This window comes from Doryrhamphus excisus, linkage group LG13 (assembly GCF_037039965.1).
Source record: "Doryrhamphus excisus strain RoL-2023G ecotype Guam linkage group LG13, RoL_Dexc_Guam_v1.1, whole genome shotgun sequence".
Taxonomy (NCBI): Eukaryota; Metazoa; Chordata; class Actinopteri; order Syngnathiformes; family Syngnathidae; genus Doryrhamphus; species Doryrhamphus excisus.
In genome coordinates, this window is record NC_136369.1 from 11,335,342 (window position 1) to 11,360,093 (window position 24,752).

Consider the following 24,752-nt stretch of genomic DNA (forward strand, 5'->3'; position numbering starts at 1 on the left):
AGGAAGTCCGCCCCTCTGTGGCATCACAAAGGGGCAGTTTTACCACGTCCTTTGAAACAGAGTGTTTCCCAACCTTCTTTCAGGGCTCACTTCCAAATGCGCAAACCTCATTAGCTTAAACTTTGGCATCGTTTAACACGAGAATACAACATTCAACTACATATATACGTCAGCAAAGTGGAAAAAGCATTAAAGGTCCCCTTTAAATAATTATTGCACACCTGTAAATCCTATGAACTCCATGCCACTTCTCATCAATCACTGTGTTTGTCTGCTAATGATATATTTAACTGAAATGGCTGCTGCCAACAACTAGTGATTTATAAAGGAAAAGCTTGAATGCTAGAGCCTATCCCAGCTGTCCTTGGGCGAGAGGCGGGGTACACCCTGGACTGGCAATCACAGGGCACATACAGACAAACAACCATTCACACTCACATTCATACCTATGGACAATTTGGAGTCAGCGATTAACCTAACATGCATGTTTTTGGAATGTGGGAGGAAACCGGAGTACCCGGAGAAAACCCATGGGCAGAACATGCAAACTCCACACAGAAATACACCAAAATGCTTTTCAGTTAATGAAAAAATAAATAAATGGGACTAAGAAGTATCTGAAAACCATTTGGAAACATTCTATTAATTAAAAAGTGATTTTTTTTTTTACCAACCATGTACTTCACCCATGTCACTTCCTTGTGGTTTGCATGTAAGTCTCACAGGTTAATGCCTTTAGACAGTGTGTGTGTCATTGATTGAGTCCATGGGTGCATCCTTTCTCTCCAAAATCAACTGGTATAGGCTCCAGCTCACACCAGGCCCTCATGAGAAATCACGTTATAGAAAAACGGATGCATGGATGGAAGACTTCTGTGCATTTCTCCATTGTAAAAAAAGGAGGAGGAGGCCATAGAGCAGGAGGCGGGGGAAGAGTAGGGAGGATGAATAGAGGGGAGTGACCGCCGCCGTGTCGCAGTTTACTGGCGTTCACCGTGTCAGGCTCTGCCAGCGTAAACATACGGAAGAAATCAAAAACGCCAGCGCCAGTTCCAATTACAAACCGCGGGAGTGTACTGTTAGCACAACAATTGTCGTGTACCAGTTTTCTTCGGGAGGTGAAAGGTTTGGATATTATGGCCACAATTCCTTCACAGATTCGAGGACTTTCGACAGAAGATGAGGTAAATATCAACTGAGATGTTCGCGTGACATGGTCTCCAGCTAGCTTGCTAGCAACTCACTGCTAGAGTTAAGAATTAGCGAGTTGTCAATAACTCGTGTTCAGTTTCGAACATTGTGTCTTGACTACTTAATATTGACTTTAGAAGTTGACTCAACTTTTTGTTGAAACTGTCAACTAAAGTCAACAAAAGACAATCTTTGAACTTGAAAGACTCTTGTTTTTTTGAGGCAGGAAGCCAGCGGGCTCCCCTTTAACGCCTTGTCAGAGCTTCTTCCAAGCTACTTCCTGTTTTTGGTCGCGCGCGCTCAATCGCACACACGCAAGCACGTACACACACTTCGATAGGGAAAAGCGTATGATGTTACGTCACAATAAACTTACTAATACTAAGATGGCACATGACAAAAATGACTCACCGCATTTGGCGTAATATTTAGATGGAATGAAAAGTTCACGTTCACAAGTTCATATTATTTTTCTCTTGTATCTTTTTAGAGTGAATGCAGGATCCTTAAAGTGAAAGTTATTGCTGGGATCGGGTTGGCCAAAAAGGATATACTTGGAGCAAGGTAATGCCCATGGTGAATTTGTTGTCATTACGAGGTACATAAAATAACCCCATTAAGGCACACATTTTGTAACAACTTCTTTGAGAGAAATTGGGGTTAAATTGTATGTCACATTTTATCTCCTGAAAGTACCCAGCCATCCACTTTCTATAGTGATATAGACAAGCATTCACACATATGGACAATTTCATTTAGAGTCACTAGAACAAACTATTATATTTCATTGATCAGTATTTTTTCACTCTACAAAAAAACCTTTGACTTACACTGCTGAACTTTGTACAACTATTGTACACTGTAGCACCAACCTGCTAAGACATTACTAATACATTGGTTCAAGACTATCTGGCAACATGAGAGGGTAATGTGATGTCACCAACTGTCTTTTTAATGTGTCAAGTTGCCCGAAAAGTAGCCAAACATTATATTTCTCTGTTTTTGCAGCGATCCATATACAAGACTGTCCCTCTATGATCCCATCAGTGGAGATATAGCAAGTGTCCAGACTAAAACAATTAAAAAGGTGCTATAAGACACACATGTATACAATTCTACTTGTTTGTTTTTTTAATCTATGTGCTCATGTGTGTTTTATTTTTCTCTCTTCCCTCACATCTCCTAAGTCATTGGATCCAAAATGGAATGAAGAATTTTATTTAAGAGTAAGTGGAAAAGTGCATGTTAAACATGGAAGACTTGGGTTTAATCTTTTGGCTTTTTGGCTTAGAGGTCCCCTCCCAGGGTGGGGGCACGGTGAAAGCTGTCAGGTGGGGTCTGAGAGGCCGGCAGGATTTTCAACATTATTGCAGACCTGCCAACATGTATGAATTAGTCGTACATTTTGCTTTCAGTTTCAAGTTCAGTCTGTACAATAGAGATAAATACCTAGATATTACCAGTTTCTCAATAGTATTTTAAATTGGGGGGTGTTGTCATGACATGAGAGAAAATAATTGAGAACCACTGGCTGAGCTGAATGTATCATAGTTGCACACTGTAAATCATGGGTTTAAGGTCTTTTTTTATATTTTAGGTGCATCCCAGCAAGCACCGCCTCCTGCTGGAGGTGTTTGATGAGAACCGCCTGGTAAGTGATTGACATTCTTGAGGGCTACATGGAATGTTACAATATGTTTGCTGCTTTGAACACGTCTGCGTACATTTTGCTTGTGTCATAGTGATGAATTAGCTGGAAAGATGTGCAATTATTAACAAGGGCTGTCAAATGATTAAAAATTGGAATGAAATCAATGCCGTTTTCATATTAATTAATCATGATTAATCACCAACCATGTCTGAAATATACCAAGCTAAAAAGATACGACACATGTCAGAAAATCTATTTGCCTAACTCACAACATTTCAATCACATAGACATATAATAAAGATGGTGTGATGTTCGGAGTTGAGTGTGACCATGAATGCCCCTTGTGGTAGTGTGATGAGAGTGAGGAGGTTTTGTTCCAACATCGCAAGAGTTTGTGAGATACACATATAGTGTTGGAATTGGACTGTTGTTGTGCTCAGGTCAGACTGAAGTTCTAAAAGAGCGTTAGACTTTGTGTGATTCTGCTGGAGCCTATCTCAGCTCTCTTTGGGCGCCAGCCAATCACAGGGCACATATAGACAAACAACCATTCACACTCACATTCATACCTATGGACAATTTGGAGTCCCCAATTAACCTAGCTTGTTTTTGGAATGTGGGAGGAAACCGGAGTACCCGGAGAAAACCCATGCATGCACGGGGAGAACATGGCCAAAAATGTTAACTGAATTAATTAAATAAATGACTCGCTGCCGTTAACACATTATTTTTGACAGCCATAAATGCACCATGATCTTAAACGGCCACTTTATATAAATTCAATACTGTGTTGTTTACGTTCATCATCACATCATCTGTATTGTGCTAAAATGTTGTGGGCAGGCTCTCCATTGGAAGATATGACCCAGAGGCTGATATCGATATATAAACTGCAAACAGTTTAAGAAAATGGAAATCAATTTTAATAGCCCCTATGCAATAGAAGAGTAGTATATGTCTCAGTGGATACTTACTGTGTTGCCTGCTATAAAGCATTGAGCAGATTGGACACGTTCCAAAGATTTTACAGGCAGGATCATATTACAACAACATCAATCTCTAGTTGCCCTCAGCCATAAACCACCATTTTTGCTTCTTGCATATGAATGTGTGAGGAATATGTTTTCTTTGGAGACATGACCCCTTGCAAGGTTAGGTTAGGTTTGGTTTGACTGCCTGTTGAAGATCAAGCAGCCCTTATTTTGCCACCATGTACAGTATATTGTTTGGCAACTGTGATACCTTATTAGTCAGTTGTGTAAATATGGGCAAATCTGGCTGTTTGAAAAACATCCTGACACACGTTACCTCAACGAATGGAGATAAATGAGAAGCATTCTTTTGTCTCGTGGTCTGTTGAATTCAGATCATAGTGATGTTTTGTGAAGGTTGTTTACTGTTTTTGAATAGTTTTGCTATGCACATGCACAGGGTTGTGTTTTGCAGCTGTTTGTGAAGACATAGAAGGTAATTAAATATTTAATAGTAATTTGGGATGTCAAAAATAGCGTGTTGACGATGTAATAAAATAGTTATATGCATCATGGCAATCCATGGCTCCACGGTTATCTTTTATAACTTTATTCTGACCTGAACACATCAACGGCAGTGGAATTCCAACTTCATATACTGTATGTACAGTGTGCCCAACTCCAAAAAAAAGTCAATTTCCTCATTGGAGGAAGAAGGTAGACCACAAGATGCATTTGTGGACACTCCAATCATCACTACAACGTCTTTACTATGCGTGTATGTGTGGTCTAAAAAAAAACGTGGATATTCTTACAGTAAATGACGTACTGTCTTTGAATGCAGCTCCCCATTGCTCATAATAACACGGTTAAAATTGGATCCAAATATGCTGCTAGTAAAGAAACCTGTATTAGGTAGATAGATTTTTTTTTTTGTGGTATCTCTTAACTTGATTTGAATGTTCTTTTAATTTGGTGCTGTTAATATTCATACGAATGTACAGTATGTACACTAATCCTGCCCTGTCATTTATCTAAGATACAGTAAAAATGGCCATATTCCAGACATAGTCCGACATGGTAATCAGTCATGATTAATTAATTTGAAAACCGTGATGAATCTGTAAACAATTTAAAATATAATACCAATATTTCACTGTGCTTTATTTTGATAGACATGCACCGTTGGCACTTGCACAAGTGTGACCAGATAAAGTACGAAACCTGTCTTGTGTTAACATTCACTTTGTTCCTTATTATGGTGAGAATGGAAAACTTTGTGGAGTCAATTGACGACACCTTGTCACATGCTGACCTTATCTATGCGGTTTCATTCTCATTGGACTTTATGGCATCTTTTGTTTACACATTTTGCTTGGCTCTTATTGCCTGTCTGGCTAGCAAGCTCGTTTTTTGACCCACAGGCGAGCTGTCGTGTTCATGGGTTTCATGATAACTTAATTTTTAAGCTGATGTTGAGTAGTTCACCCAAGAATATTTGCTTGATCTCTCAGTATTTTTACAAGTGTTCTATTCAAACATAATGTCTGTATGCTATGACAAATGGGCACACTGAGTGGGGATTTGCTTTGTAAATAAAGTACAATTTAAATGTTGCCAGTCACTTAAAACACAAATAGCTGGCCTCTACTTTCATAACCCCCGCTCTGAATTGATACTGTTTTATATAGGACAGTTTTCTATAGGAAAAATATATAGTTTTTAATATTTTATTTCGTTAATTGTGTTATTTGAACAAAAAAATATCGAACAATTCATTTTCCCATTTGTCCGTATTAACTGTATGGGCATCAAATTAAATTTAGGTTTGTGTCAAATAGTACAACATTTAGTATTGTTGTACTAGTCACATAGTACTGTTGGACTAACTAGCTCAGGTAATATAGTGTGTACTCTGAGAAACAGGAAGCAGGAAACAGCTGTATACATGAAACGTGACCTTTTGTAAATTGTTAGTAATTATCTATTGGCAATTAAACTAAAAGCCTGATTGTAAATTTCAGTTGTCCAAAGACGCTGCATGTCATGCCCCCCCCACCCCCACCCCAGTACTGTTGATGCCCTTTACAATGCAGTTGCAATAACCAAATATCAACAGAGTAGAAGTGTTTTATATGATCAGTAAGATGGTAAAATGGTATTTCACTTGTATAGTGCTTTTCCACCTGCAAGATACTCAAAGCACTTTTAGCACAATTGCCTAATGATGACACGATGTCAGGAGCAACTGGGGGTTCAGTATCTTGGCCAAGGATACATCGACAAAATCATGATTTCATGATTTCCTTCTTTGCCAAATCAACACCTTACAAATAATGAATAATATCTGAATTATGCTGGGTGTACTTCAGTTAACTTGAGTATATTTCCATTGTCAACAGCAGTGTAGTAGATAGGCGGAGCTAATAACAGTGCTGTCTGTTGATTGGTGAAGGGAAGTGGATAGGAAAAACATATTTTTTTTTTACCAACAGCTTAACCTTTCTCCTATGTATATGTTTCATGACAGCATATCTTGGAAGCTAGTGGCCGTTTGACACTGAAATGTAATATTACCATTCATGCTGCCCACGCGATGAACGACTTAACCTTCATCTGGAGGACAGTTCAGTTTTCAGGAGGTGTTTAGTATTTCATTCATTCATTTTCTACAGTTAAGTCTGTTTGTGGGTGAGCTGGAGCCTATACATTCACTAACAAAATTAGTTTAAAAAGATCAAATAATAATCTATAGGTCTTTCATGATCGTTTAACAAGATCACTATTAAGTCATCCTTCTGGCTTTTCCTGCTGCAGAACAGGCCAAGTCACCGTTACAAAGGTCTTAAGATAGTCGTGTTCATTGTAGTATTACCGAGGAGGTGGAGATGTTCATTGTCCTATCACATGACTGGACAGAAATACAGTACACATGTGTCATCCATTCTTTAGTTCATGCACGTCAATTAATAGGCAGTCACGAGGTTTACTGCGTTTAAATAGGTCTACTTCACAATAGCCTGCCTATAATAAACAGTGCCGTCAAGAGCAGTGAAAGGAAATCGGACCAGCACCGACAGTTACATGAGGTGTCATATAACAGCTGTCATGTCACAGTCAAATAAGGTCGCCCTTGCTCTCATGTTGTATTTTTTGTTGTTGGGCAGATAATATTACAGATGTACAACTTTATTTCTGTTACATAAGCAAAGAACCATGTCATTATTATTATTATTATATATGACACCACATGATTTTGTTAACCCAGTTCTAATTTCGATACAGAATTATTTTTGATTCATTCCCCTTGATTTCCTGTAATCCAATAGGAGTGGGTAAAAATATTTGCAGGGGCACAGAGCTGCAGAAAGATTAGAAGCCCAGCCGCAGCAGGAAGTGGAGTCTTGAGAGGCCAGAAGCAGATGTAACAGTTTACCAGCACTTCAGTTTGCAATGCGACATAAAGGGGTACCATGTTGTTTTTAGTTTCAGAGTGTTCAGCTGGTGAGGACAGGAGCTTTGAGACACTACACACACCCTGGGATTCGGAGTAAACTTGCCTATCTGATGGGTGAAGATTCTAAGTCCGATCAGCAGACTATCCGTTTAAGTTTTAGAATACTTTCAGCCTCCATATAGGTTTTTAACCTCTGGGATTCCTCTAGTTTCAAAGGTCATGTGTTTGGGTCATCTCTCCAAACAAAACCACTGACCTCCTCCGACTAAAAGCTGAGATCAGCCCGGAGTGGAATGTAGGATGTCACCAGAGCTATTTTGGCTATGTGCAGCCACTAATGATTGTGATCGCAAAGCACGGAGCAGTTGCTTTGCTTTGCTTTTTTTCCGACCACCAACATTTATCATGCGGCACTCCCGAGCGCTGCAGGGATTAGAGAGTTAAACGGATGGCACACCGGCTTCGTTTGGATTTCGCATCAAGGAGAAGCAACACCGACCCTCTGTCAGAGAGCCTCAGCAGACATGGTGAGGAGAGTGGAGTCATTTTGTCAGCTGGTAGCCCCACAGAGAGCCTGGCGCACAGTTCTCTACACTTCAAGGTGACTTCGCTGTCACCAGACTATGGAAATTTACAGAGATATTCTTCGATTTTCATACCCAAGATTAACCCCGGAGGATGTAGTAAGAAGAGCGTTCTGCAGATCGCGCTACAGCCTTGCGGCAATCTCAGCGGAGGCCTGGATGGCACTACAGCGGATGGAGACCCTGGGAGCAATGAAGGAGGAGCGGTTACAGGCTCGGACGGGGGTTCCTGTAGCAGCAGTATGGCCAGCGATGCCGGGTACTGTAGTAGCAACAGTATCTTTGAACCAGAGACTCCAGAGAAACACAGGACCACCCAAGAGAAGAATGTTCCCTGCTGCAAGTCCAAGGTCCCCTTGAGACGCTGTTCCTCCTTGGTTATATTCCCAAAGAGCCCCTGCAGCACACCACCTGCTTCTCCGGTAAGCCCGGTCGCTTTTCCTGCTCTACCAGCAACAAGAGCTCCTCTTCAAACACCTGCCACCGATTCCTCTAGGGATGAGGAGGACAGCACTTGGAAAGAGTTTGCCACCCTTGTAAGTGGCCAGCGTTGTCCCAAAGAAAACCATTCGACCGACTGTCGGGACACTAAACATATGGTACATTTTAGTATTCCTCTACAAGACGAACTTAAAAACAACATGGTGGACGGGAGTGATGTGATGACGGGACAGTCATCATCTCAAGATAAACATTATCATCGCTCAAGGAGCGTTCTGCTACACTTTGCCCGCCAGAGACCGGTTAAAGCGGCATCATTGTGTACAGTCAATGCAAAATATCCCGAGGCTCCCTACTCGGTTTCAGATCCCGGAGCGGAACGGGACCCTAAGAAAAAACTGTATCGCAGTACCTCAGCTTGTTTGTTCTCCTCTGTGAAATCACCAGAGAAAAAGTTTTGCGCATTAGAAAAAGGTCAGGAAAGGTCAGAGGAAAATCACAGTCATCGCGCCATACAACGGAGCTTTTCCCTGGAGGTCCCCTACGCAAACACTGGGATTTCATGTCATGTTTCAAACGCAAATCTCGGTAGTCCCTGCTCTCCACACGTGCACATTCATCTGTCTCCGTGCTGTCCAGCTCAGTTGCCTAGCTTGGGTAATAATGCAAAGACGACCTGCAAAGGGGACAATACCACAAAGAACTTGGCTCATAGTGCTAAGGTGAGTGTTTTCTATGTTTGAAGTTGACTCACACTACCTTAGCCCCCCCCCCAGCTCCAAACGCACATATTTCATTCTTACTGAAATGGCAAGCAGCTCTTACTGCATGCACCATTTTTACAGATTGTGGCAGATAACAACTGCAGTTTCCATTTCATTAAAAAGTTGTTAAACTGGTGGAAGAAGATTCCACAGGTCCTAAAGCGACATAACAATGGTTTTGAATGAGTGAGACGTTTAAGTGTTGAGTCTTGCGAAGCAATCTACGCATCTGCAAAATATTGTGCTCGTCTCAGGATGAATTGAAGTCATTATTTATCCAAAATGCAATTTTTTTATAATTCGACACGAGTGATGATAACTGCTACATGGTTTTCTGCATTTAATATGGTTATATTTCTGCTCTGCTCCACTCTACTGGTCATAAAACTCTTTGTAATGACGGGAAGGAATTCAGCTAACAACAGGCAAGATGGATACTCAGTAACTGAGAAGATTGCTGCAGTTAGGACATGCAATTAACAAGCCCGATGTGGACAAACTCATCGGTATTCTGTTACATTACAGTAAAACCATTGGTGAATAGAACCACAGTGAATCCGAAATGCCCTCACGTTGCGAGCTTTTCCATTTTCAAGTATGTGACCATGAGTACAATTTTTTGAATGCTTACAATATGCCATTATTCTCTTTGCACTATGAGTAATCACCTTAAGTATTAACCCGTTCTAAAATTAGTGGTGAGAAAAGCACTGCCCCTTGCTGATATAAATAAACTGCTTCTGAAATGTTCCCCCTGACTCCAGATAGTCTGCGTGATACGAGAGTGGCGCACAGTCATGCCAAACATGTCTGGAAGTGGGGTGGGCTGGTTTTGCTGGGTGTCAACGTCGGCAGGGTGGGAGCGTCAGCCTTTCTCAGTAATGGCATGGTGTGCTCCCTTCTCTGTTGGTTCCCCTGCTAGCCTGTGTTTGTGAAGTATCAGTTGCCTCCCATTCCCCCAATGCATTTAGCAGCTTGTCAAGTAAGAGTCTGCAATATTTAATCAGTGCTAAATTTACTTCTTTGAATCCATATTTTATGTTTTGTAGATTGCATCATGAGCAATTGCTTTTCACTAACATTTTATGTTTAATTTTGAAAGTACATTTCTGGTTAGGGTTACATGTATTCCTTATTTCTTGCCTCTGGGTTGTCTCTTCAGTGTTGTGTCCATACATTTTTATGTTCAGCGAAGCTGCGTGAATTACGTGGACAAGATTTATTTTATTTTTTTGCATGTTTGTCACGCATAAATCAGATTTAAATACTAGTCAATGAGAAAAACATCCAAACCATGCAAGTGGCATCCATTTTCTATGCCACTTCTCCTCACTAGAGCCACAGGGGGTATGCTGGAGCCTATCCCAGCTGACTTTGGGCGAGAGGTGGGGTACACCCTGGATTGGCCAGCCAATCACAGGGCACATATAGACAAACAACCATTCACACTCACATTCATGCCTATGGATAATTTGGAGTTGCCAATTAACCTAACATGAATGTTTTTCGAATGTGGGAGAAAACCGGAGTACCCGGAGAAAAGCACGGGAGAACATGCAAACTCCAGACAGAGATGACGAAGCGGATATTCGAACCCAGGTCTTCCTAATCTCCTGACTGTGTGGCCATCTTGCAGCACCTGTTAAAACGTACTGTAACTAAGATTAATTGAGATCTATTGAGCTGGAAAAAAGATGATCGAGCCATTGTTCTGTGAGTCCAGCAAAACACAGTGAGAGCCATTATCCACAAATGGCTAAAACATGCAACAGTTTTGAACCTTCCCAGAAGTGGCCGGCCAACCAAAATTAACCCAGGAGCGCAGCAACAACTCATCCAAGAGGTCACAAAAGACCCGACAAAAACATCCAAAGAACTGTAGGCCTCACTTGCCTGAGTTAAAGTCAGTGTTCATGACTCCGCCATAAAAAGGACACTGGGCAAAAGCAAGAGTTCCAAGACTAAAACAACTGCTGAACAAAAAGAACATTAAGTTTTGCTGCTTCAGGACCAGGAAGACTTGCTGTGATAAATTGAACCATGAATTCTGCTTTCTACCAAAAACATCCGGAAGGGGAATGTCTGGCCATGTGTTTGTGAAGTTGAAACGAACATGAGTTCTGCAGCAGGTCAATGATCCATAACACACCAGCAAGTCCATGTTTGAATGGACTGAAGAAAAACAAAATGAAGACTTTGGAGTGGCCTAGACAAAGTTCTGACCGGAATCCTAATGTGGCATGACCTTCAGAAGGTGGTTCATGCTGGAAAAACCCTCCAATGTGGCTGAATTACAACAATTCTGCAAAGATGAGTGGACCACAATTCCTTCACAGCTCTGTAAGAGGCTCATTGCAAGTTTACACAAACGCTTGGCTGCAGTTGATGCTGCTGAGGGTGGCCCAACCACATACTAGGTTTAGGGGGCAATCACGTTTTCACATAGGGCCACGTAGGTTTGGATTTTCTCCCTCCTTAATAATAAAAAGTTTCATTTAAAAACTGCATTTTGTGTGACAAAAAAAGGATATATTGAGAATTTGGCTTTGCAGAAGGTCTGCGCTCTACTCAGCAGATGTCTCTAAAGAAGTAGAACAACAGCATATACGGAAAATGTTACCTCATTTGTTTCACAACCAGTTTAACAGGTTGTTAAAGATGAGTGGGGTAACTTAACACATAGGTCAACTTTTATCAGCTTAGGGCTGATGTCATGGGTTAATCAACAACCGGGTGGTCAGTATGTTAAACAAGTTGCATAAAAACAGATATGATTCCTCTGTTCTTTATTTGGGTCAACATAATCTGATTGTAAACACACACGCACGCACACACACACACACACACACCTCATTCATTGCCATAAATGTCCAGAGATCACCAATAACACAACACAGCATCTGCTAGTCACAACCTGACCTACATGCCATTATGGAGTTGCAGAATGTGACAGGCAAGAGTATTACAGTGCACCTGCCACCATGTTTTGTGTGTTTGGAGGGGGGGGGGGGGTCTGCATTTCCGAGTTCAAGTTGGAACTCCCCCCAGATTCCATCAGGATGGATAGTGTTGTTTAAGAGAAGACAGCATATGAGAAATATAAAATATATATATATATATATGTTATTGATTTACTGTGCTGATTGCTTGTTTGTCATGACAGTGATATTTATTTTTTATTTTGTGAAAGCATTTCTAATCACCTGATTGGGACGACTCCATTTTTGACACTTTGTAGCACTGCCGCTCCAAAAACATTAGCTGGCTCGCATGTCAGGAGTTAAGGTTTCACAAGCTCTGCGCTCCACCTGTCACAAGTAGTTTGAAGTGGCCAAGTAGAGCTGAATATCACTTACTTTGCTTGTGAGATGCCTCAGCATGTTTTTAGAGCTCTTTGCGACTCACCTTTTCAAATCGGTGGACTTTTCTGACATTGAATTGTTATCTTTGCCATCATGTCACAACATCGGTAGTGTCCACTCCCAGAGTTTGCCCATTTTCTTTCTTGGAGATATGCATTACTTTTTCATCCGCCATTAGCGATTGTTGGCTCCAAGCATACTTTTGCAGCACTTGGTAAAAAGTTGCTGTGTCACAAGATCATTGCGGGTTCAGTGTTGACAATTGAAATTAAAAAACCTTTTTCCTTAAGCAAGCCAATGTGCGTCTGACCTTCTCTTGTGAGACTCAAATGCACCACAATGTATGTAAAGGTTGGACTAAAACTGAACTTTGATGTCAAGTAGGGAGCCACAAAGTATGGCCCCACGGGCCGCAAGTTTGGGTCCCCTGATACTGTATATGGTATAATTACACAGTGCAACATTCATTGCTGTCCATTCATTGGAGGCACAGTTGTGACTGCAGAGGTTGTCAGTGTTTGACAAATACTGCTTATTGAAAGTAAAATAAACGTTGTCTTGAAGGCATAAGAGGGAGGAGACGATCTGTTTCCTTATCAGGACATAAGGTTTTGTATGAATGGAGGACAGGTTGACAACAGTGATATTATTCTTGCCACTGCCCTGTCTGAGTATTGCATTTCTGGCTTGGTTGTAGGCCAATGCAAACCTGTGGAAAACAATGGAAATGAATGACAACAAACAAAATTGCATTTATTTGAAGTTGACATTGTTGCGCTACATATCTTCTTCTGCAGGAAGTAACAATCCGAGAGTTTAGCACATTGTCTGTGTTGGCACTGTTAGAATGAGGTATTGTTTGTTATATAACAACTCTTCGTTTGGGAGTTTATGACCCCGGAAGTTTGAATCTGTGAATATGTTTCTAACTTTACTGCAGTAGTTCACATTAGCCGTTACAAGTGAACAGATCACTTTTGTTATAGATATTAGCATCTTACCGCTGAGTTGGTTTATCCCTAATCAGAATAATAAATAGGAAAGTTGCATCTCCATGTCTAACTTCAAGTAATCAACCTGCAAACAGCCATAGAGTACGTCTAAAAGAAACTTAGACTTAGTGTCTGCTCACAGTTAGGTGATGTCTGTGGGGGGGGGGGGGGGTTTGGGTGCTGTCATGTCAATACCATCATGTCATGATAGTAACTGTGGTCTGTGTGTGTCCTTTCTTCTTATCAGACACGTGATGACTTCCTGGGACAGGTGGATGTTCCCCTCAATCAGATACCAGTAAGTTCTTGCTGCACACTCTTTGTTCTTTGTACAGTTTATTGTATATGTGCACTGAATGTGGTTTGGTTAACTGTGCAAGCACATACCTCAGCTTCACCCATGTCTCTAAAATGTAAATACCCTTAGCCGTGGTCTGTTCCACATCATTATCACCAGTTATGGAAACACAGTCCAACATGTTTATGTCTCATTGCTGCTTGTGTTTTATAGTAAACAAATATGCTAGCAAATGAGGCCTCACATGAACACGTGACCTTCATTGCATGTTTTGGTATTTTTAAATATACCCAATTGTGGTCCAATGCGTTGGACGCTATACCCTAACACGAGCTTGAAGTATAAGAATGTTAAACTTTTTTTGTTGTTTGATTTATTTTTTTTTTCAGACAGAAAATCCTAATACACAAAGGCCATACTCATTCAAGGATTTTCTGCTTCACCCCAGAAGGTTGGCGTGATTTCATGATCATTTAATCTTTTAATCTTTTGGTTTGCATTCCACTGAAATACATTATTTGCCACCTTTTACCCCCCTGTAAATAAAGTAACGGACAATATTTATAATGTTTTTGTGCAGCCACAAGTCCAGAGTTCGGGGCCAACTCCGGCTCAAAATGACTTATATGCCAAAAAACCCAGGTTCCAATGAAGAAACAACAGATCCAACTGATGATGCAGATGTAAGTCCAGTTAAGAAATACATTCACCTTGCATTGTTAAAATGTTTTGTTTTTCAACTAAACTAAAGCCATAGAAATCATATAAACTACAGCCAAGTTGTTTTTTCCATTTTAATATTATTTAACTTTTTAATATTTTGTACAGCCTGGATGGGAATTGCTAGAACCCCAGGACATGTCAGGTCCCATGCACTGCCACCCGTCGCCTCCTCTGCCACCCGGCTGGGAGGAACGTCAGGACAACTTGGGAAGAACCTACTATGTCCACCATGAAAGCAGAACCACACAGTGGCGGCGACCAACTTTACAGTTAAGACCAGACGTTTCTTTCCCCCAAGCATGTTTCTATTAATTGACACATGCCGTGTCCTGATGGTCAGAGTGTATTTGTGTATCCTCTAAACAGGGACGTGAACATGGACACTCAAATACGACAAAACAGCACGAGGCAGAGGCAGCAGAATTATCTGACACGCAGACAGATCTCAGACCCCGATGAGGCCAATGCACAAGACGAGGTAATTTTGCCTTTGTTTTCTTCTTGGACATATTTTGTTAGTTTCTTTTGCACTGTATTGACGATGCGTCTTATTAAAGTACCTTTTTAGCACTTTTCCTGTCACAACTAAATTCAATATCCTCAGTTCTAAATATCAATCAAATACCTACTGATGCGACTCCAGCATACACAGACACATCACAACTTCCCTTTCAATTGGAGATTGATGTAATTGCAATATACTGTTAAAACACGCATACACATTAATGAAAGACCATGACATTTTATAGAGATAAGGTACATTAGAGGAAAATTGACCTTTATGTAGGGAAAATATTGCAGATGGTGGCCAGTGGAGTAATACCACAATTTGCTATAAAGCTTGTCCTCAGAGGCGGGGTACACCCGGGACTGGTTGCCAACAAGCCGCAGGGCACATATACACAAACAACTATTCACACCAGGACCCAATTAGCTAACATACATGTTTTTGGAATGTGGGAGGAAGCCGGTGTACCCATAGAAAGCCCATACACTGAAGGGGAGAACATGCAAACGCCACACAGATGCCCAATAAGGAGTAGAAATTAGTTATACATGCAAGGTACGGTGTTTAAGGAGGACAAGCGCAGTATAAAAATAAGTTAACTGTTATATGATAAAAGTTGAAAACAAAAAAATCAAGGAAATTACTTGAATTTCACCATGACAGGGTATGTGGTGTGTTGTTTTTTTGGTCAATACTCAGTGGGTACTTGGTATCTGTCTGAATGCTATTATCTAGGAGCGGGAGGTTTTTCCAGGTAATGGCTTCAATTTATACCAGGGCAACCAGCACACATCACCACCACACCAGCTGTCCGATGAGTTGTTGGCGTTCCAAGACGAGCTAAGAAACATGCATATCACAGGGCCCTCAGCTGGCGAACAACACATCTTTCAAATAGTGAGTCATCCCTTTGTTACATTCCTGTAAGATTCCAAAACTAAAAGAGAGTCCTAATGAAATCAATGTGAATCATGAGCCTCATGTGAGGAACGGAGACCAAATGGGAGTGTCTGTCGACATTAATGGTGAAGTCTGGTCATTGATGCGTCCTTCCTCTCTGCTGCAGGATCATCCTTGTAGTACGAGCCATTCCATTCACAGAAGAAGTTTTCACACGACAAGAGGAGTGGAGCATCCTGTTAATACTGTGGTATTTCCTTTTCATTTCCTCCTCATTGCGAAATCACTCAATTCATTCAAGTTCTACCAGCCCAATTTTACTTGCACAAATCAACTTGCACTGGCTCAAAACATTATGCAGGAACTTCAACTGTAAATAATGTGGTAGTCAAAGACTAAAGATTTTGGTCATGATCTCAGTTATTTGTTTATCATTCAATAGCAGCTTGCAAGCCCTGCGGCGCTGCCTTCAGGTTGGGAGGAAAAGAGGGACAGTAAAGGAAGACGCTACTATGTTAACCACAATACCCGAACAACCTCATGGATACGACCCACCTTGCAGGTATAGTCCAAAGTGACATCACATACAGTAACGACACATGTGATGTCATGTCATTCAAACTGAAGTAGTGGCTTTTCTTTAATCTTCTCCTCCACTTATTTTTGTGGCAGAGAGCGGATACGACGCCACCGTCACAGAGTGGTTCTAGTACGCCGTCCTTACCGCCTGTATCCCCTGAGGTTTCTCCTCAGCACACCCCGAGCCCAGAGGCCACATCTGATGCTGGCTCCATGCCGGCTGGATGGGAGGTCCGCAGCGCTCCCAATGGAAGACCCTTTTTCATTGACCACAATACAAAGACCACTACCTGGGTGAGGAGACCACTTGAAGATCTACAGTACACTTTATGAAAAATCCTTTACTGTATAAAATTGAATAGTGTTCTATTCTACAGCTGGTATGCACAATGTTATAGTATTAAATAATAGTCTATTGCAGCTCAGCCTTTTTTGTAAGTGTTTCCTGTTTGAGTGAAACCGGTTTGTTTGCTTCCAATCAGCAAGATCCACGCCTAAGAATTCCTGTTCAATTAAGGAGGAAACCCTCACTGGACCCATCTGATCTTGGCCCATTACCAGTAAATCTCCAAAAATCCTTCAAAAAATGTGTTTCTCCATTAACATCCATGCAGAAACTGACATTTCCATTCTATCCAGCCTGGTTGGGAGGAGCGTGTCCACACGGATGGGAGGATATTCTACATAGATCACAGTGAGTGCTTTACCTATCAAATCAACATTAGCTCACGGCTATTTTCATTTCATATTTTCATTGAAAAGTCTCACGTGTGACTTTATAGACACCAAGAATACACAATGGGACGATCCTAGATTACAGAACTCTGCCATAACTGGACCAGTAAGTATTTGAAGCAGTGTTATTCCCACAACTTTTTAAGTCACAGCTGATTGATTGTATATATGCTTGGCTATAGGCAGTGCCTTATTCCAGAGATTATAAACAGAAATATGACTATTTCCGCAAGAAGCTGAAGAAACCAGTGAGTGCTTTCAAGTTTTTTACTACACATATGTCAATTGTGTGTGTTCGGTGAACTTTGATCCTTGTTATATTTCTTTGTAGGTCGATGTCCCAAATCGCTTTGAGCTTAAGGTGAGGCGAAATGCCGTGCTGGAGGACTCGTATCGTCAAATCCTCCTCGTGAAGCGGGCAGAGTTGCTGAAGGCTCGACTGTGGGTGGAGTTTGAGGGGGAAAAGGGTTTGGACTATGGAGGCTTGGCCCGAGAGTGGTTCTTCCTCATGTCCAAGGAAATGTTTAACCCCTACTATGGACTCTTTGAATATTCTGCCACGTGAGTCCAAATCATGTTCCACTATAGTTGTGTATGAATATCTTATTCATGCAAAGCAGTTGACAACCATTATAGTCTTCTTTTAAGTAATTGTGTTGTGTCTTATAGGGACAACTATACGCTGCAGATAAACCCTAACTCAGGTTTATGTAATGAGGACCACCTAACCTACTTTAAGTGCATTGGCCGTGTGGCGGGCATGGCTGTGTTTCATGGCAAACTGCTTGATGGTGAGTCATCTTCACACTGGATACTTGTGTTGAGTAATTTGTGTGTTTCGGGTATCAACAATGTACTGTAGATTAAAATTTGTTCATGAATTAATTCAGTGAGTGAAGAAACCTTGTTCTTTTACACCAAGCTTTCTTCATCCGACCTTTCTACAAGATGATGCTGCAGAAACCCATCACCCTCCAGGACATGGAGTCTGTCGTAAGTGTCCTATTATTTCCACCGGGAATGCAAAAAAGTTTAATTTTATTATGCAAGTGTATGTAATATTTATTTATTCATTTATTATACAAATGTGAGTGTGAATGGTTGTTTGTCTATATGTGCCCTGTGATTGGCTGGCCACCAGTCCAGGGTGTACCCCGCCTCTCGCCCAAAGACAGCTGGGATAGGCTCCAGCACCCACGTGACCCTCGTGAGGAAAAGCGGTAGAAAATGAATGAATGAATGAATTTATTATACATACATACGTATGTTTATTTACTCCTGTATCTATTTGTTCATCATTTGTATATTATGTCAACAATGATGCAAACTTTTGTGTTGTCTTTCAGGATAGTGAATATTTTAATTCACTGCAGTGGATTTTGGAGAACGACCCGACTGACCTGGATTTGATGTTCACTATTGACGAGGAGCTCTTTGGACAGGTTAGTTCCATAGGATACATCTGCTTCATTAGCTTCTTACTCTGTTTTTATTATTATTTTATTTTTGACCTTTAGACTCACCAGCATGAGCTGAAACCCAACGGTGCAGAGATTGTGGTCACTAATGAAAACAAGAAGGAATACATTGAGTAAGAAATTGTGGAAATATTCAAATATATTTGAACTGTTACTGTTAAATTGTACATTTTCTGCAATTTCTGTTTTCCCCAGCCTCGTGATACAGTGGCGCTTTGCAAACCGAATCCAGAAGCAGATGACTGCCTTCAAGGATGTAATGACATTTATTCATAATGCCATCCATTCAAGTTTTCATAGTTGGAGTTACAGTTTGTTTGTTGCTTTATTCTCAGGGATTCTTTGAGTTGATCCCTCAAGATCTGATCAAGATCTTTGACGAGAATGAGCTTGAGGTGAGTTATCCGTCCATCTGTGGTTCTGGGGTCAATTTCAAGAACATGAATAATAAATCGGATGCGCTCCTCCTCCCCTCTCCAAAGCTGCTCATGTGTGGTCTGGGAGATGTGGACGTGAACGACTGGAAAGCAAACACCAAGTACAAGAATGGATACAACTCCAACCACGTAGTTATCCACTGGTTTTGGAAAGTAAGAGCCATTCCATGCCTGAAGCTACCAAACAATGAGCCATACTGTTTTCTGCTTTTTGCAACAGCAAAGTAGCAATACAATTACTATAAGGCAACATGCTATAACAATAATAAGTTATTCATTCCCTGTCTGTGTGTATTGTCATAGGCCGTACTGCTGATGGATGCAGAAAAACGAATTCGACTCTTACAGTTTGTGACTGGAACTTCCAGAGTCCCAATGAACGGTTTTGCTGAACTCTATGGTGAGATAAACAAGTACTGAGTCACATGTTTGGTGTCTTATATGTTGGAAACACCTGTAATTACATGTTGGTTTGTTTGCTATTTTATGATTTTTCCAGGTTCTAATGGGCCACAGCTGTTCACCATTGAGCTGTGGGGAACACGTGACAAACTGCCCCGAGCCCACACATGGTAATCAGGCCTTTTAAATTTGACTTTGTAAGTTTCTGTTGGGTAGTCATGTGATTTTTGACAACAGATGGACATTTGAGGAGCCCATAATTGTTTTAAAAGTACAGGACAAATGAATATACAATTTAACACAAACGTAAATTTTGGTGCATGAGTCGCTACTTTTATCTGAAACTTTGAACCCTGCAGCTTATACAAGCGATACGGCTAATTTCTAATCTTGTAACATCTCCTTTACTTCAGAACTACTAATTATTTAAATACTGTTCTGCTCGCAAGTCAGTGAGGAAACGGTAGCTCTTCCTTTGGCAGGAGAAACCACTCTTTTAAGGTTTTTCAGTAATACAGTGCGTCTGAGCAAGGCATTCGTTGGGGCGCTGTAATAACATCAGCGTCCCTCTGGCTCACTCTGGTGGAGAGAGACAGCATTGCAGTGTCATCCACCACTCTGTATACTGCGTGTCTTCAAGTAAAATGCATGCATTTTAAACTTGTTTTGGTACATGTTTGTTTATTAATTATGTATGCCTTTTGCATGTTAAGTTGCTGTGTGATGGGTTTAGTGATTGACACCATGAATCAGACTCTTATATTGAATAATGATCTCCTGCAATTTCCAATGGGTTGACAAGCTCGTCATGAGTTTTTTCATAGTTCAGTATTGGCTCCTGTGTTGAGTGGCATTCTCCTCCCAGGAGAAAAATGCCATGGCAGTATGGCAGCTACGGCTTGGTGTGTACAATGGCTTTTGTTGTTAATGCTGCTTCTTTAGACTTCTAACTAGATGAGAATCATTAACAGCTCCCTCTGCGAGTTGGTGCCAACTAATGTATTTTGTATTGCCACCATTTCTTCTTCTATTGACTACACCAGTGTTTCTTAAATAGAGGGGTGCATTATTGAGATACATTATCACAGTATATTACACTAATTTGCTTTGACACCGCTAACAAAGCTAAGGTGTTGATGTTTTGTTCATATAGCTTAGCATATATTGACCTACCTTCTGTATTATTTTGCTGTTGTAACTACAATGCAGCTTTCCAATGTGTTTTATACCACCGGAAATACTGTTTGTCTTGTAATTGATGACACATTTGGTATATTCTTTAATGGGGCATCACCTTGACATGTTTATTGAAGGACTGAGACAGTACTCTAAGTTGGCGTTAGGTGAGACCAGTGGTTTTGCTAGATATTTCTCATTGGGATGGCCAAGGTGAGACCATTACTCCCATAGGGGTGGCAATGAGTTGATACCTGGAATATCTAGATGGCCAGTGGGGTGGCCGGAGCGTGGCCAAGGCCACCCCTGAGACATGATGATGACTTGCTTGGTTAAAATTTGCTTTGTTTAAATCCAGGCAGTTGTACTACATAGTACCAGATTTTTGTCTCTCTCTAGTGGGCACTTTTTGTACTGCATGCAGTTCTAAAAAATATGAAAGATAAGATATTACATTAACCTTTTATTCTTTCCACTTCTTTTCTGAAGCTTTAATCGCCTGGACCTTCCACCTTATGAATCCTTTGAGGAACTGAAGGAGAAACTTCACATCGCCATTGAGAACGCACAAGGCTTTGACGGCGTGGATTAGTGAATAAACGGATGATACCGTCACCAAAGTGGAACCAAGCCATCTCTTGATAACAGTGTGAAATGAAACATCACAGTAGCGGGTCCCAACCCAGCCAGCATGTGAGACACATGAAGGACAGACATTTACAGTAGCCCTCGCTCTGGTGGTCTCTTTGGGCACATGTAGAGAAGGAACAACAGCATCTGGAAGGACGGGTGTTTCATCCCTACTAGTGTTCTAAAGTTTACATGTCATTCTCTTTTCAACGTTTGATTCTTAATGGAAATCATATCTTGTTAAATGACCGTGTGACGAACATTAATCATGAGATCAGAGTCATATTAGGGTCTCAAAGCTGCCCCAGTCATTAATATTAAGCTTATATTTGGCCAATAATATCTAAATTGTAAACATTTTTTTTCTTCATACCTTGTATATTTAAATTAATTATTTTCATATTTGGTTTATTTATATGGGTGCCCTCGGCATGGCCCTGCATGAAACCTTCAATAATCCAAAAATGACTTTAGGATGGACGGCCTCGTGGCTTTGTTCTTTGACTTTACTTTTAAAGGTAACTGTGGACGGCCACATTAAAGAACATAAATAACTTGGGTCCGGGTGACTGAATCAAGGCCCACCTCTTGTAGTAGTAATCAAACAAAGACATTTATAACATCAACATTAGTGCTATGTTGTTAAAATGTAATCTGGCAGTGAAGCCTTTTCCTGCTGTCTAAAATGGATAACTTAAAACAGCTAAACAGGAAAAATGAACTTGTGATTTTTAAGAAGTTTATACATGCTTTTACATGATTCATTCCAGTGTACTGTATTAGACATTAATATATGCGCCTTAAAAACCAAGCCAATGTGCCGGTTATGTGCAAATAAAGCTAAGTTTATGGAGTTTAGAAATGTACCAATGCCAGGACCAGTTCAAGGCTCATCTAATTCTCGTCCATATCTGTGTTTTGTGTGCAGATGCAAAGAGGTGACTATGTAGTGAGTGTTTGACGGTGTTTTAACAACGCTATGCATCATTTTATACATGTTTCTGTTATTACATACACACAATTAAACTGATGAAACTTTTATGACTGTACATGTCATACAATGCTGCAAATACCTTTTTTTTTTGCATTTATGAGCTGCACTAGCTTGTTCATTCGCAATCTTTGCATGTATAAGACACATAATACGTTTGCTGGACATTAGCTGACGCAACTATTTTCCGACTGAATCATTCGTGTAAATCATTGTACTCATCAAGGGTCTAATAACACCACACAACTTTAAAACGATTTTCCTGCGTTGACTCATCCTGTATATACCATTCTGTATTAAAACTCGTTTGTCATATCTTGGCAAAAGCAACTTTTTAACCATGTTTTCTTTTCTGAATGGCAAAATGTGTTTACACCGCCTGCCATGTTTACTAAAGGTTTTTGACAATGGAGGCTGTTTGTGGGCTGGTTCTCGTCACTGACAACACAGCTTTAAACTTTGGCTTTTTTATAAAGTGAAGCACTTTGTTCAAATCAAGTCTTATCTGAACTGTCTTTGCCAATCTGTCACCTGCACACTTCTTAAAATTGTTCTTTTAAGAAAACCATCCTATTCTTCAAGTGCACCTGTTAAAAATGTTTACATGTGGATATTGCTTATACCTAAGCACATTCTCTTCTTTCACCTCTATTTTGATGTACTCTTATTGATATTGTGTTTCATAATGAATAGATCAACCCTTCGTATCTGAAGAGTAATAACGTTTTGTTACTTTAACATGGAATTATGACACCTGTAAGTGCATTATAGCAAAATTGTATTCTAAAGGTTTAAAGAGTGGAATGGCATGTAGTTCAATATCAAACGTTTGCTAATAGCACAGCAAACTGAATAGAAATATATTTGACAAATAAAAGACACATGAAAACAATTCCATCTGTGTCATGACATTTGCCTCCTTATTCTGTGTGCACCTCTTGCTCTCTATGTGGTATGTCTGGGCTTACCTGTCTGCCGGCCATCCCTCAATACAGGGTGCTTACTCTCACAAGTTTGCTGTGATTTTCGACTCAATCATAGATTCACTCCATCGTGGGAGCCTTTTTTGTGCCCCCCCCCCTCTCCTTCCCCCAAAACACCCTCTGCCCCTACCACTGAGGTCAGACAAGGTCACACGATTCAGGCCGACCTTCTGGACACTGCTGAGGTCAGCGGGGATGGGTAGGCGGTGCAACCCTGCTGGCAGGCGGTCTCCGGGACTCCCCCAATCACCCCATTCCCCCCTCCCCCCTGCTGCTGCAACCTCGGCAGCATTCATAACCCGATAATAACTTTTACTTCATTGATCTGTTCCCTCAGAGAGGGACCACGTGTAGGCCGACCATAGCTCCACCCACAAACTGTGTCATATTTCCAGGTGATTAATTATACACCCTAGGGACAGACTTACTGATCATGAATGTGGAGAGGCAGTCACTTTCCCACGTTATGTAAGCATGCAGCTCAGTGCAGGCCTCAGTTATACCTATTTGTTTGTGTAATGCAATGACATTGTCGTCACTGTTATACTGTGTGACTACCAAGAAAATAAAATTGTGATAGTTAATATTCTTTGCAGCACTGGTTGTTGCCGACGGGAAAATTATGAGTTAAGTAATGTTGTATTTTTTAAGAATATCATGCACTGGTGACATTTTCAGTGCATATCAGTTATTGTCGTGTTATTGTTTTAAACCCATAAGTGAGTTGTGCAGGTTTTTGTTTGTATTCTTTATGCATGAGCAAATATATCACAGCTGGGCTGCAGAATAAAAGCTCCACAAAGAGGGGCCAAGAGGGGGTTCGATCCCCGGCCACAATAAGTGATGGACATTGAATCAATATCGACATTGACTGGACAGCTGTCCTGCTCCTATCAATGCTTCTCTGTAATTGCAGGGGTCCAGCTTTTCAAAGGACAAGCTCATTTCCATTATGTTTTTTTCCCCAGTCAGTGGTGACCATTTGGTGTGCAGTTGGCCTGAGACATTGAGGGATTTGTTCTTATCAATCCAGCTTTGCTTGCATTGATAAAGGAAAGTGAAAGGTTCTGATAAAAGTGTATCAGTCAGCTCTTTGCAGTGCTGAAGTCTCTATTACAAAATGTGTCAACAAACACAGGTCACGCCATGAATGCTTGTACAGAAATAGGTGCAGAAATATCCACAGTTTATAATCCATATGAGTTCCTCCAGGGCAATATGAAAACATGTCAGTTCCATGTTAGTTCGAAAATGCAGTTTCTAAATAAAGCTTTTTATTATTAAAGGAAAAAAAAAACCTCCATGGCCCTGTCTGAAAAAGTGACTGCCCCGCTTTGCTTAACTGAGATTAATTGAGACTTTTCATTCTGGAAAAAAGGTTAAAAAGGAATTTCTAAAGCTTACGGGCTCCAGCAAACCACAGTGAGAGCCATTACCCACAAATGGCAAAAACATGGAACAGTGGTGAACCTTTCCAGGAGTGGTTGGCCAACCAAAAT

At 40.8% G+C, this 24,752-nt stretch overlaps 2 protein-coding genes across 7 annotated transcripts; both read left to right on the forward strand.

Moving 5' to 3' along the window:
* The first annotated feature begins 966 nt into the window (after positions 1 to 966).
* On the forward strand, positions 967 to 23,162 carry nedd4a (NEDD4 E3 ubiquitin protein ligase a). 6 transcript variants are annotated; one of them, XM_058088465.2, is made up of 29 exons: positions 967 to 1,184; positions 1,682 to 1,755; positions 2,200 to 2,278; positions 2,379 to 2,417; positions 2,789 to 2,842; positions 13,661 to 13,711; positions 14,101 to 14,162; positions 14,292 to 14,394; positions 14,540 to 14,703; positions 14,801 to 14,912; positions 15,678 to 15,839; positions 16,009 to 16,092; positions 16,285 to 16,404; positions 16,515 to 16,715; positions 16,904 to 16,981; positions 17,061 to 17,115; positions 17,204 to 17,262; positions 17,339 to 17,404; positions 17,488 to 17,717; positions 17,826 to 17,947; positions 18,079 to 18,149; positions 18,503 to 18,598; positions 18,674 to 18,747; positions 18,830 to 18,890; positions 18,970 to 19,029; positions 19,117 to 19,224; positions 19,375 to 19,471; positions 19,571 to 19,643; positions 21,139 to 23,162. In XM_058088465.2, the coding sequence occupies exons 1-29, from the start codon at positions 1,137 to 1,139 to the stop codon at positions 21,239 to 21,241; spliced, it is 2,706 nt and encodes a 901-aa protein (XP_057944448.2). In that variant the 5' UTR covers positions 967 to 1,136; the 3' UTR covers positions 21,242 to 23,162. The 6 variants fall into 6 exon arrangements, with proteins under 6 accessions (XP_057944448.2, XP_057944449.2, XP_057944450.2 ...); XM_058088466.2 differs by having other exon boundaries at positions 16,288 to 16,404; XM_058088467.2 differs by having other exon boundaries at positions 15,720 to 15,839.
* Positions 6,023 to 10,382, forward strand: LOC131139157 (uncharacterized). Its single transcript, XM_058088472.2, has one exon. It carries the CDS (start codon positions 7,719 to 7,721, stop codon positions 9,036 to 9,038), a length of 1,320 nt encoding a protein of 439 aa, XP_057944455.2. The 5' UTR covers positions 6,023 to 7,718; the 3' UTR covers positions 9,039 to 10,382.
* Positions 23,163 to 24,752: the final 1,590 nt, after the last annotated feature.

What these genes read in the sequence shown, in the direction of transcription:
- nedd4a (XM_058088465.2), top strand. Translation starts at nt 1,137, where the DNA reads ATGGCCACAATTCCTTCACAGATTCGAGGACTTTCGACAGAAGATGAG. An exon ending in TTCCCCTCAATCAGATACCA is followed by an intron (nt 13,712 to 14,100) that starts GTAAGTTCTTGC and finishes TTTTTTTTTCAG; the next exon opens with ACAGAAAATCCTAATACACA. An exon ending in TCCAGGACATGGAGTCTGTC is followed by an intron (nt 18,150 to 18,502) that starts GTAAGTGTCCTA and finishes GTTGTCTTTCAG; the next exon opens with GATAGTGAATATTTTAATTC.
- LOC131139157 (XM_058088472.2), top strand. Translation starts at nt 7,719, where the DNA reads ATGGCACACCGGCTTCGTTTGGATTTCGCATCAAGGAGAAGCAACACC.